The 14045-nt window shown below is 36.2% G+C and overlaps 1 protein-coding gene across 1 annotated transcript; it reads right to left on the bottom strand.

The window, feature by feature from the left end:
* Positions 1-333: 333 nt before the first annotated feature.
* On the bottom strand, positions 334-7683 carry LOC127431982 (neuritin). The gene is made up of 3 exons (XM_051682691.1): positions 7429-7683; positions 4600-4744; positions 334-2045 (listed from the first exon to the last, which is right to left on the bottom strand). Exons 1-3 carry the CDS (start codon positions 7481-7483, stop codon positions 1817-1819), a joined length of 429 nt encoding a protein of 142 aa, XP_051538651.1. The 5' UTR covers positions 7484-7683; the 3' UTR covers positions 334-1816.
* Positions 7684-14045: the final 6362 nt, after the last annotated feature.

The raw sequence follows: 14045 nt of genomic DNA, 5'->3' as shown, positions 1-14045 counted from the left end.
TGAGTGCGGGAGAATCAATATGAAACGACTCTCTCTGCCACCGCATTAATAATGAAACAACACGTCTTCACTCGACAGAGTCTCGCCTGTGTGCGCGCTTGCGTGCTCGTACACGTGCGTTTAACGGGCTGGAAGAGAACGACAAGATGTGTATCGAACCTGAATATAGGATATCCATCTACACTCATTCTACTACGCCCTGAGATATTTTATATGATTTTATTTTATGTGGATTTTTATGAATTCTTGCTCCCTATATATAAGGGACAAATTAGTTATAAATAATAGACAATGTAACCACCGCAAAGGCAACTTCAATAAAAACAACACAAATCTCTTTCAAACAGTAACTGTTTTTATTTCATACTTTTTAAATACTTCTTTTTAGCAATCTTTTTATATACCTATAATCAATCTGTTTTAAACCTGTTTCTGTTAAAGTGTCTCTCTTTTTCATTTCACATACATCTCTTATTTACTTGTATGATTTTGAATATTCAGGTATTTCATATGCAACATCCCCAGAAACGAACAAACGAACGAACAAACAAACAAAATACACATCTTTTGAAGGCAGTGAAACGTGGTCTATGCCCTGGCGACATCAAATAAAGCTAGCAAAATTCACTTCATCCAACTACTAATGTCAAAGTCCGGATATTGTCGTGCTACTATACTGTCGGGAGAAATACTGGACTCACTTTACATTGCAGTGTAATAACTGTGTAACTACATAGGTTAGTACTGCGTAATAATCATTAACTACGTGTACTTAATGTGTAATTGTTTTTTGAGCTGCTTGCTTTAAAATATACACGTTGTTATATATAGCGTGTAACACTGACACTGCAATGTAAAGTGTTCCCTTTATAATTTAATGTGTCCTACATGGAAAGAGACAAATCTTCTCGGAATGGAATGGATTTCCTATTATAAATAGAATAGTGTTCAGGAAAAGAATGGCAACAGTCAGCTCGTCCACAGCCTTGTCCTGGCTACATGTGATATGCTCAAGTTCTTTTGTTTTCTTCTTCTTCTTCTTCTTCTTCTTCTTCTTCTTCTTCTTCTTCTTTCTCTCAATAAAATCTCTCAAAATACCCTCTGCTTTCATGCATTCCTGTATTCCACTAAATAGATGCCTGTAGTCATTCCTGAGGTTTCTTTATTATTTGTAGGCTAGTAGGCCTAATAGTATTATTTGTATTATTAGCATCGTGATTATTAGAGATGTTTCCTATATTTTTCTGGATTAGTGGGTCAGCAAAACACCCAACCCCCTCACACATCACTCATATACTTGGCTTGACAAAAATAAATTTGATAAATGAATACTAAAAATTGAAAAATAGGATATAAAACAAACGTGCCTGCGAACAATGGGAAATCTGAACGAGTTAACTGATGGGAGAATAATTACTATCTTTCTATATGCATGATGTTCATTGAGAAAGTGAAAAGCCTACAGTAATAATTCATTTATAACAGACGCTAATGTTATAAAATACTATGATACTAACCAGGACCTTTTAGAAATTCAGGCCGTCATTTCAACTCAATATCTGATAAATATTTCATGAAATCGACCCAGAGTCAGGCAAATGTGCTTTGAGCATTCCCCGAAGACTTCTTCTTGCCATTGTCTCTTGCAAAAAGTCTTTTTCACCAGATGAAATATATCAATCCATTTGTGTGAGGATGAAATTTGACCGTCATTATTCTTTTTTGTATTCTCGCGTTGATGGTATATCTTGTCTTTTCCACTCTTCTGTTTTCTTTCTTATTTTCGTTGTTTTGTGTTTTCTTCATTTCCCGTGGGTTAAAACTGAAGCCACGTCACGAGAGCAGACAGTGCCGTTAGTATCAGCGTTAAGCCGAACGGAACCGTTGATCTGCTCGCGCCGTTCCCGCCAGCACACAGTTCAAACAGGCTGCCGCGGAAGTCCAGATTTCTGGACTCTTTTTTCAGCTTCTCCCACAGATCTGTGGCTCCCTCCTGACAGTCTGCCAGAGCAGTGGTCGCACATGAATGGAAATCATCCCAGTAACTGCAAATCACACAGTAAATCATCCACAAATCATTACTCATGTCTATAAAATTACATGTTACTATAATTAATTATAATAGTAACAAGGTTAACAATGTCAGTTTACCAGCAGTTTTTACAAGCAAAGTACAGATAGTCCGTCACCCACACAGTAAACACAGAATGTTCCCCTAACGTTAGAGTATGGTTCCGGTTTGGTTATATTTTTGGAAACCAATTCGTGAATGTTCTCTTTAGGTGTTTTTTTTTTTTTTTTTTTTTTTTTTTTTTTTTTTTTTTTGCCAAAGACTAAAGTTCCTGGAACGCTGCAGGGAGGTTTTTATGTGACAACCTAAAAATAACATATAGGGCCTATATTTCCATATATAAGCCACTTACTAATTTGAAAAGGCAATAATAGGCCTACTGGACACTGTAATGTATAGTGCGAAACAGGCTGCAAAAACTGCAGTTTCTCTTTTAATCTTTAAATGTTTTTTCTCCCAAAACTGGAAACTAGTTTCTAGAATTCGTGGGCCCAATTAGCGTGCTGCCGTGTCTGTTTATAGTCACCAAATGCTTTTATTTTGTACCTTACTGCTTTAAACTTTATTTATTTATTGTAAACACTATGTGCAGCATCAAATATATATATATATATGTATGTATGTATGTATGTGTGTGTGTGTGTGTGTGTGTGTGTGTGTGTGTGTGTGTGTGTGTGTGTGTGTGTGTGTGAAAACATTCAAGTAAAACCCACACCAATTTTAATCTGAATATGAATATGGTTATTTAGATTATTTAAACATTTCTTATGCCATTTCTATATTTCCAAAGCAAATTGAGACAATGTTGTTTTAAAAAAAAAAAAATTACACATTCTATAGCTAATATGAATTTTCATATGACAATAAAGTTATTAAATTCTAACATGATAATATTTATACTGACGTTCCTTATTTAGAATACATAAATCCTTCTGGCTATTGTATGTCCTCGTGTACGTGAAGGAGGAGAGAGGGCACGAGGGAAACCCGAGTTGTAATGCGGCTACAAAGGGAAAGTCTCCACATCACGTGACTTCTAGTGCCCTGCCCATATCTCTCTCTCTCTCTCTCTCTCTCTCTCTCTCTCTCTCTCTCTCTTACAGCTCCACTCATGCGCCCCACCCCCTTCCTCTATTCCACTCTCAAATCCATTATTCATTCATTTATTTCAGAAACACACACCCACTTCCTAAACCTTACATCTACATATGGACTTGCACATGGTTATGAGTGTGCAAATCAGAATAGAATAGAATAGCGCGTTTTCTGTTGGCTGTGCACAAGAATCATTATGCATTTTAAACTATATAATTATTTATAATTATACATTAGATAGCCTAATTAAAAATGTATGGGCTAATTGATATGATAAGTAGACATATTTAGATAAAACATACAGATAAATAGAAACAACATTTAATATATATATCGCTTACATTGAATGCATAAAGTGTAATCATTTCTACATTAACTGTATTAAATTGTATGAAGTGTAATTGTCCTGCAGGTGCCATAAGTTTGTGTCCTTAAGATGCTCTTAGCACTCTTCATAAGAGCACACTCCTACGACCATTTTGAAATACTACTTAAATTACGATGGCTTTAGGAAACGGGACGCAAAATTTAGATGAATCCTAAAATGGATTCTATGAGCTACTTACTGTAGTTACTTAGGATGCTTTTGGGAAACGAGGCCTTGGGCTTTTTACATTTATATCATGGTTATGTTAACACTCTACGTAGAGTAAGTTGTTACACTCTATGGTTAGGGTTAGGGATGGGGTTTGAGTTAGGGGTTAAAGTTATGAAAACAACATTTTGGATTAACAGTGGGAACATATGCCACAGCGAGAACTTCAAGAACATGAGGGAAGTTTCCCTCATTGGTTGATTCATATGCTTTTGTACGAATTAACCACCTCCTACTACTGTGATGGATTTTCATTGGAAGTCAAATGGAGATATTCAAAGATCAATGGTACATTTCTTGAAAATATTAATAAATTAGGCAATATAAAAACAAAGTTTAAATTGAGTCTAATTTAAGTGGTTGGACTGGAGCAGAATTAATTGTAGAAAATAAAAAAGAGAGGAATTTTAAAGCATTTGCAGTCACTGTAATAATATAGCCAACTGTTTTGGTTTCTAGATTGATTCGTTCAATCACTGATCCAAAAGAACTGGTTATTTCAGAGGGCCTATAGCTTACAATAACAAAGCACTACCTCCTGATCTGATTCAATTATGGATGTTGACCTTTGGCCTTGGCGTGTAGAGATGGTTCATCTGATTGTAATTAAGTGGTGAAATGTGAAAATAGCAGCGCATTAAAGCTTATACTAGCTGCACGATTCTATTTCTGCTCATGGAGCTGTCGAATTAAACAAGGGGGCCCCTTATGCCATCTGGCTCCTGTTTTTCCCTCTCTTGCTCTCTCTCCCTCCCCTCTCTCTCTCTCTCTCACACACACACACACACACACACACACACATATTTTATCTTCTGGTGTGTGTATACATTTTCCTTACGTGCAGATGGTCTGAAGGTTTTCCTTCTCGTCCAGCTCCTGTGGATAGTTGGCCATGTTATCTCCCAGTCGAAGCAGGCAGTTTGAGAAACCTTTGAACACTGTATCACATTTCCCTGCCGCTCGAACCGCCTGTAGCAAATAGGCTGAAAAAAAGAAGAAATTATCGTCAAATGGTTTTATGTAAAATTGTTTTAAACGTTCCAAAAATCATTTTGATTTAATTTGACTGTCTTTATACAGAATATTGGTATTGCGGTGGAATTTTAAAACTAATCATTCAAACACATTTATGTGTGCTCCGCTTTTGATATTTAGGCTATAGTTTGTTGTAGAAAAAAAGCGATTCATTAATTAAACAAACAAATAAATAAATAAAATAGTCGAATAAATAATCGAATAATAAAAAAGTCGAAACAATTAAATTATGAGACTTCAGCAGAATAACGTGTGTTCACTGTAATAATGTGTGTGTTAAGCATGAGGGTGGCGCGTGGACAAACGATGATGTAATGGTTTACACGTGGGTGGGGGTATGTGGGTTTGTGTGTGGTGAGATATTATTCTGAGTGATTTGTATTCCCCCTCCCCTTTCTTTACACATCTATAAAGGAGTCACTTTTTTGATGACAGGTCTTTTAGGGCAAATAAGAAAATTTGGACATGGATGCTTTTCCTTCGTATTTCATTTCTGTGTTTGTGTTGGAGTGGGAGGTCACATCTTGATCAACTGACCAGATCCCGTTGCTTAACAAACCATAGATGGGTTCAGCAACGGGATCTTGTCAAGTAATCAAGTTGTTGCAATGTTTCAAACAGGCCGAACCTCTGCCCATTGACCACGACATAAGAGCAAGATGCAGACTCCCTGTCCCTATAGCATACACATGCTATATTCAATTGAAATTATATGCGTTACGTATATTTCAATGCATTACATGTGTGCCTAAATTATATTATATGCACTAAATGCAGTATGACCCTACATTTAATTGGTTGTTGCATTCTATGTCGCTACATTGTTGCAATTGCATGCTACGTGTCCATTATATGCTAAATGCATGATAGGTTAGTTAAATTGACTAAAAAAGAAAATATTGGTGCATCCACGGTTGCGATGGTGTAATCTTTTCCTTAGACCGTAAAAATCCATTCAACTGAAGCAGTCATTTCGTGCATGCATATCGCCCACAGAATAAATCAAAAATGCATCACAGCATCATGACAAAAAAAATAAATAAATAAATAAATAAATAAATAAAAATAAAAAACTGGCATGCAACTGATGAAAACCAAAAAACAAAAAACAAATTATTGGCTATATTACAAAATATTACTGTTGATTCCAGCCACATAGTTGAATGTAAGTAAGCCGCACAAGTAAAGCCTTACATAACGAAATATGCATCTCTAATTATGATATCCTGGACATAGCGACCTTTTCCTCTACACAAAGCGCGTGTGATCAAGACATGCAACCAGAATTCCCCCGACATATCCTATTGTGTACAATTAAATGCATAAATGCGCTGCCTTGTATAAGACCATCTGTAGCCTATTTCGTTCTCTATATTTTATATAATAAAATAATAGAAATGTTCAGACTTCAACATGGCGGATATGAGGATCCGAAATGCAACGATGCTCCTCACATAATAGTTCAAATAGCTCTCGAAAAGCGTGTTCTATGGGAGTGGGTGACTTCAGATGTAAAAAACATTCCAACACCCTTTTCTGACTTTAAATGGCTTTAAAACGCAGAAAAGACACTGCGGTGAACGAACAGTAAATCATTTAATATTTTTCGCCGTAGAGCTATATTTAGAAACAACTGAGCATCTATAGACTCACCTATCCCACTGTACTAGTGGTCACGACCACCTTACTAGACCCTGTCCACCTGTCACCGCATAATATGTTCAATGAAGTCAGGAGGGGGTTTATGGCAAATTAATGGAGTTCAACTAGGCTAAGACACCAGTATTTGTCACGAACACGCACAATTCATTGCTATTAATTTCAACCTAATGCACTGAAATGCATCTGAAATGATCATTCCAGCGACCATAACCCTTTTAAACACAACAATAATAATAATGTAATTTAAAAACGCACAATAATACAGGGACGTGGCTTGATATGTTCTATATATTCTAGAAATTCTAAAACAACAACTGCATTCCAATCCATTTTCATGAAAATAAAGGTCAGTCATATTTTAGGTTATCCATTGGTGGATCGTAGATGACCTCAACACATGGGACCATAGCTACAACTCTATGAAACTCACTATTCAGGAGAAACAACAGAAAACACCACATATTAATGCATTTAATCGTAAAATACAGTAGTGGTATATTCTGCTCACTATTAGGATTTCTAGATTGGGATCTGAATAATTTATTACGGAGAGGGTCGGGCGGTCCCACACTTCCACCAACTTGCTCCGTTAAGATTTACTGGCTCTTTATTTTTCGGAATGATCTCCAACATGGGATGAATACAGCAGCAATATGACCACCCTGCCGCATAGTTGAAGGATTTAGAGAAAATATGTAATTTCTCATTTGAAGTTCCAGATCTGTAGCCAGTTACAAGCCTTTTCTCGCATTAGGAACAGTAACATGTGACAATAAAAATATGCATTAGATCGCACCAACATCCACACTACAAATATATATCGAAATGTATTCCATTTCCAAAGGCTTCAACATGCCTTTAACTATAACTTATGCTTATTCAGTTTTACGTGTCTATAATGACAAGAACATTGGGATTAAAAAGGAAAGTCATCCCCCTGAAATAAAAAAACTGAAATAAATCGACTTACCTATTTGAACAGCAAGAAACAATGAAATATATCTTCCGGTCAAAGTTAATCCCATCCTACGCACAGTAAAACCATTGGAGTATATGGCAATTTTAGATAGTTGTGAGGGGAAAAGACAGCAAAATCTGAGCGTTGAACATCGTCGTTTAGTTAACGCAGCTATTCGGAAAATCTATGTGATTTTTCCCTTTTTACGCGTGCGGTCGGTGAGACGCAGAGGAGTGAAATGGTGCACCCCGTTAAGAGAAGGCGGTAATGCCTCGTGTTTTTTCTCTCCCTGCTTCACGCCCACATTTCATGCTTGACGTAAAATTCACCGTCGGACTCCCCACTTCTCTATTTTTTTCATCTGCTAGACCGGGCTGACCCCCTTCTCCCCCCTTTCGCACTGTACTGGCATTTTAGGGATTGCGGAGATGTCCGCATATATGTGCTCTCTGGTGGTCTCACCTATCCACCCTCAGGCAATGAAGCCTACACCTGTAGCCGTGACCTAAATATACGGATACAAGTTCAGACTTCATTGCAATAAGTTTGTTAGATTTGGTTTGCATGTGTTGGGTAGACTAAGGATGCATGGGGTTGGTAAGAGTCTTTATCACAACTGGAGAGGAACTTGAGGGCCAGACTCTTTCAGAATGACATGACCTTGATTCAATATATATGATATCAATTAATCATGGAATCGTGAAAAAGTTATAAAAATATGACCCTTGACCATGCTGATTCAGTTTGAGCTATAATCCGGCTGATTAATGAAGCTCCAACATTTTATTTGCAGTTTTATTACTGCAGCACTAAACGTTATTGATGGGTTTTTTTATGACATAAACACTCTGGGAAGGTAATTAATGCCTGTGTGAGGTGAGTTAAGGTAAATAAAACAGACTTGGTTGGGTTTGTCATGTAGGAATTCTGGTGCTTTCCATAGGAACTTAACATTGGTTAAGACCTGAAATAACTTCTATTCCCACATTAAACCAAAGACTGTGACTATTATTTTGATCTTTGAAGTCATGGAGATAACATAAAAGTACATACACTGTCAGAAAAAAATTATTCCTAGAGGAACAAAACATACAAATGTTTAAGGTTACACAAAAGGTCCTTTTGGTATAAAAATGTACCAAAAACGAGTTATAACGTGTTATAAGCATGTTATAAATGATAAACCCAGAGGTGCAAAAAAAAAAGAAAGTCCCCTTGATGGCACCACCATAGTGATGGTCCTTGTACAGTTGTTTTTAATTTTTTTTTATAATGAAGTTCAATCAATGATCTAACATGAATGAATTCTTAGAATATTAAGTCATACATTCAAGGGCGTAGATTTGGCTTGAACTTTGAGGGGGTTGCAACGTGAAGCATTTACGTGTTTCCATTGATCATGGTATAAATATTGATGGGGTTGTACTTGCTTGTTTTGATTATTGGGGGGGTTACCTCCCTCCCATCCCCCCTTGAATCTACACCCCTGCATATATTACAGTGTTCAAGTTACTGAGTAGGCCTATTTAAAGTACAAAGGAACACAAATGAACTACATGTACTTTTTATATAGTTATTCTTTGGAGGTGTTACTGAAAATTATCTATTTAAAGTATAGAAAAAGATGAGTCATTTCATACTGGCGCTGGTGAGGTTACATTAAAACTGAGAGAAAGATAGGAATGTCTGTACCACTGAAAAAAAAAAAAGTTCTTACCCTGCTGACGTCAGCAGAATTTGTAGCCAACCAATGAGTACTGATGCATGCCAGTTTTTTTCAGAGAGACTGACTTCAGGAGTAGAATACTAAAAAGATACCTAGGGCATTCTAGCTGAAGGAGAATCCGACCAGAGAGGAGAAACTGTGTGCTGTGAGTAACTGTGAGTAATTAGGTCCCTCCACAGTTTATTTAGAGTCCACATTATATTCAGAACCAAAGAGACCGATGCCCTAAAGACTGTTCACAATCTGATCAAAATGTATTCTGTCACAGTATGGTTGACTTGTGTTTTCAGCATTACATAGTGATTAAATGGGTGATGGATGTCATATTTTATTGAATTGTCATGGTAGTGTTGGGTCGAAACACAATTTTCGGATGCTCAAATATATGGAAATGCATGCCTTTGCATTGAACCTGTCGAGAAAAATTAACAGTTGCGTAACTAAGATGTTGAGTCAAAGAAATGCCCGCATTGGTGTGTTGCAATGCAGGGAGGAGGGCTGCAAAAATCATGGGCTCAATTTCTCAAGTGTGAATGCTACTATGGGAGTTTAAACAATAGCATGTTTTTACGAATGTATTGTCGCCATCTTGTGGTGGATGTGTGCAGCATCTTTGACAGCGTGATTCCTTTGATCAGAAAAAGGCAAATATTTCGCCTCGGAATAATAATATTAGACAGTCTTGGAGAGAGCTCAAAAACTCCTGAGTGAATTGTCAGCCCATAGAAAAACGTAGTTAAGTGAACTGTCATTTCGACAGCAGATGTGGCAAGCATCAGGGAATCCCTGTTTAATGTTTTTGTCCCTATGCTACCCACCAATTACTCAGTAGCTTGAGAGGTTTTCCTGGTGACTCATTCAGGTGGGCGTGGGGAGGGCTTGGGGAAAGCACGGAGATAGAAACAGAGGGAGAAAGAGGGAGATTGGGGTGTTCCAGCAGCGTTGATGCAGTAGAATGTGCTGTCTAAACCATGGCATTTCTCATTAACATAGAGGGAGTGGACTGAATGAACTGAGGCACTCATATATTATTCACAGCAGCGCCATCTTTGATTTTTGATGGTAATTACAACGAGGCTGTGAGGGATAGACATACAGCTTCTTCAATGGGTTGAACAGTTGTTTAAAGTTTTTTTGTTTGTTTGTTTGTTTGTTTGTTTTTGTTTTGTTTTTTTGTTTGTTTGTTTGATAGCTCCACTGACGAAACACTGAAAAAGTATCTTCCAAGAAATTTCAGTAGACAAAAAAAAATTGTAATTGTGGAAAATTAGATAAGATCTAGAAACTTTTTGCTAGCTTCATACAGTATGTCACTGAAGAGATGGTAAGTCGATTTCCTCACAGCCTCGTTTTCATTTAAAAGCTGGCGCTACTTTGAATGAGGTCTGTTGCGTCAACAGAGGAGTTTTCCTCTCTTTCTCGAAAAAAGGCAAGCAGATTTTGTCTTGGGTTACTTAAGGACAAAAAAGAGAGGAAAAGGGACTAGGGAACGTTAAAGACATGCAACATTTAAAAACGATATCCTTCAAAAATAACTAACCACAGCCGAGGGACCAAAGAAATCAGTGAATGAAGTGGACAAAGTCTTTAATTCGTAAAAATGTAAGAATAAATTAAGGCCATTGATGGTTTTCTTAAGGATTAAAGTCAACATGAAATCAACATAGTCTCTGTTTTAATACACATTCAGTGTACGTTATTCCGAAGAAAAAAATATTTGTCTTTGTAATCTTTATGTAAATGTTATCACTTGCTCCACTTCTGAATCAACTTTCCTTTTCAGAAGACATGACAACCACCTGGCTCCATTGTGGTATGTAACCAGGGTAGGGTTGCACCAGCTGTGCTTAAGGTCTCACGTAAGTTGGGATGTAAAGTTCACACTAAGGGCTTAGTAACTACTAGTTAGTCTGTAACTAAGTCAGTGCTTAATTTGGTTACACCACCTGTTCTTAAGGCAAGACTTAACTAGTAGGACATAAGCCCTCCGTAAAGTGATGCATAGTCGCTTAATATGATGTTTACCTGTATTTATCCAATAAGCAGCCTTGAAATTTGTACACAGAAGTGTTAAAATGCCGTGAATTCCAGTTTGATCTTGTTACGGTTGACCCATTGAAATACGATACGTAATAAAAGTAGATTTGATAAATAGTATATTTGCCCTTTGTAAATACAAATATATAGGAACTCTATCTAAAATAAATAAGGGGTGATAAATAAATACTAAAACAACAGGCTAGAAAAACAGACATTTATTCATTTTAATATACTCTATATATTTTGAATGTGTTGAAACTTTCATGCTGAAGAACCCCTTAAAAGTAAGTTTTTTCTCTCTCTCTCGTAAATGTGTAAATGTCAACATCATACTGTATGTCGAAAGGATTGATGCCTATCACGCAAAATATGAGCTCACTGATGTCATAAAATATCAGTCTGCTTTTTTATTCCAACCGTTACTCCTGGTCGGAGTCTTCCGTAAATATTTAGTTTGAATGTAGAGTTACATACTACCTAAGTTTAATGGTGCAATGCTCAAATATTTAGTAGTGCGTAAATTGTGACTTAGTGCCCATTTATGCCACAACTAGGCTAAGTTGTAACTTAAGTATAGCTGGTGCAACCGGCCCCAGGGGCGTAGTTTCCAGAGGGGATGGGGGGAGGTAACCCCCCCCAGTATTTATAACATGATAAATGGAAACATGTAGATGCTTCATGCTGCAACCACCAATATTCAAGCCAAATCTACGCCCTTGTATGTAACACCCACTTTTCACGATCCAATCAATTGAACAATTGAATCAATCGACAAAATGAAGTCCCACCCTACAGTATATTTTTTCTTGTTGAATTTCGCTACAAAATATGTCAGATAACAGAAAAAAAATGGGCTGTGAACAGCGTTTAACATTGACTTTAAGAAAGCCATATACCAGCCAGCTGATCTGAATACTTTTCCATTATAATGTTCCATATTATTTACAAAATGATGTATGCAGGGTTGAAAATATAAGGTGATGTCCAGTGTTGGGTAAGTTACTCTAAAAAATTAATTAATTACCAACTACTAATTACATCTGCTACAGTGTAATTAGATTACTGTACTTATTGCTCTTTCTGAAAAGTAATCGCATTACATATTACTAATTACTTTCTAAAACCCTGATCAACCTCGACCAGATGACAAATACAAGGATAGACGTGAAACTGTTCTTTTAATTCTTTCAAATAAATCATATAAATTCAAATAAATTATTCATGAACTGGCCAAAGAATTTAAGGAGGCTGCATTAAATTAGAAAACATACATTTTAATATTAGACGTTAAATTTCCATTTTAAATTCACTATTGTTTTATATAGAATTGTTCTATAGTCTACTCAGTATTTAACACAATTATATCAGAAGTAACTGTAATTAAATTACTTAAAAATTAAGAGTAATCCCATACTTTTTTCAATGAAAAAGTAATTTAATTACAGTAATTAATTACTTAGTAATGTATTACATCCAACACTTGTGATGTCATGCTGTGAGGTGTTGGTGTCTAAGTGGTGCCTTTAGGTTATACTTTATTTTACAGTGTTCTTGTTACTGTGTATTTAGGTAATTACTGGTACTGATCAACTACATGTTTTTGCTGTGTAATTATTTTGTAGAGCTTCTTGTACTTACATCTTGTTAATGTTATTAGTAACATGTAATATGCGTAATACGGACACTGTAAAATAAAGTGTTGCAGATGTTCATTATATTACACTGTTTTCACACTTGCTAATTCAACTCAGGATGAATTTATCAAAAAGGACATGTAAATCATAACATTATATAAGTGGTTCTCAGTTGGTGGGTCACATGTCTATTATGATAGTGTTGTGGACAGCAGAGAAGAAACAATGCTAAATGCAAATAACAACATGCAACGTACCACACAGTATGATCGTGCATAGTTATGAGAGCAAAATAAATAGGCTTATTAACCTTTCTTAGAAAGAGGAAAACACTTCCCAGATATTTTGTTGATGTCAAAGGCTATGCATTACTAAACTGTATTTTGGTGCCAGTTCATCTGTCACTTGGTAATATGGCTGTGATTTAATTATTAATTATAAAATTAATTAACTGGATTAGGCATGGTATTAGCTGTCCAGAAAATGACTGGGACAAGTAAATATTCTTTGGTGAAAGACATAAGCAGTGTTCAATAACCTAGTATTCTAACGATACTGAAATCTCTTAAGTTTGTTTAGGGGTAAAAAGAAGTTTGAAACAGCCAAACAAAGGTATACTGTTTGCAAACATTCAAACTACCAGTACACCATTGTGGAGGCGTTAGAAGTAAATGTAATTATGAGGACGCTCAGTAAAACCTTAACTAATTTGACATTAAAATGTGTTATCAATGACTTTATGCAGCCTGGACTCATGAAATTTATGTGAGCATTGCAACATTTTTGCAAAACTGAAATTACGTGCTTCATAACACGTTTGGCTGCACTTTTTAAAGTTGGTGCCAAAACTGAGCGAAATGAGCTTTTAATCAGACAAGGTTTTTAAGGTGAATTTTAGATGGAGGTTTTAATAAAACATACCTCCCTGACCTGAAACTTTACTCTAAACTTAATAAATAGTGTCCAAAAAGAGAAATGAGACTTTAACAAAACAGACATCCTTACCCTTAACCAACACCTAACCTTAACCAATAGTGTTTTAAAATGCAGAAGTGAAATTAAAAGCAACCACATCAATTTTAATTGCTTTTATGTCTCTATTATGTCACGTGCCAGCTTGAGTTTTTGTCTGGTTTGGAACCATGGTCTTCTTAGTTTAAAGTGCAACGCTTTATGAGGTGAGCTACCGCACAAGCTAATCATATTGGAATAAGTGTATATATGTACAG

Source organism: Myxocyprinus asiaticus, chromosome 41 (genome assembly GCF_019703515.2).
Source record: "Myxocyprinus asiaticus isolate MX2 ecotype Aquarium Trade chromosome 41, UBuf_Myxa_2, whole genome shotgun sequence".
Classification (NCBI taxonomy): domain Eukaryota; kingdom Metazoa; phylum Chordata; class Actinopteri; order Cypriniformes; family Catostomidae; genus Myxocyprinus; species Myxocyprinus asiaticus.
The sequence above is the reverse complement of the archived record's forward strand: the minus strand, read 5'-3'. Positions and strand labels throughout refer to the sequence as shown.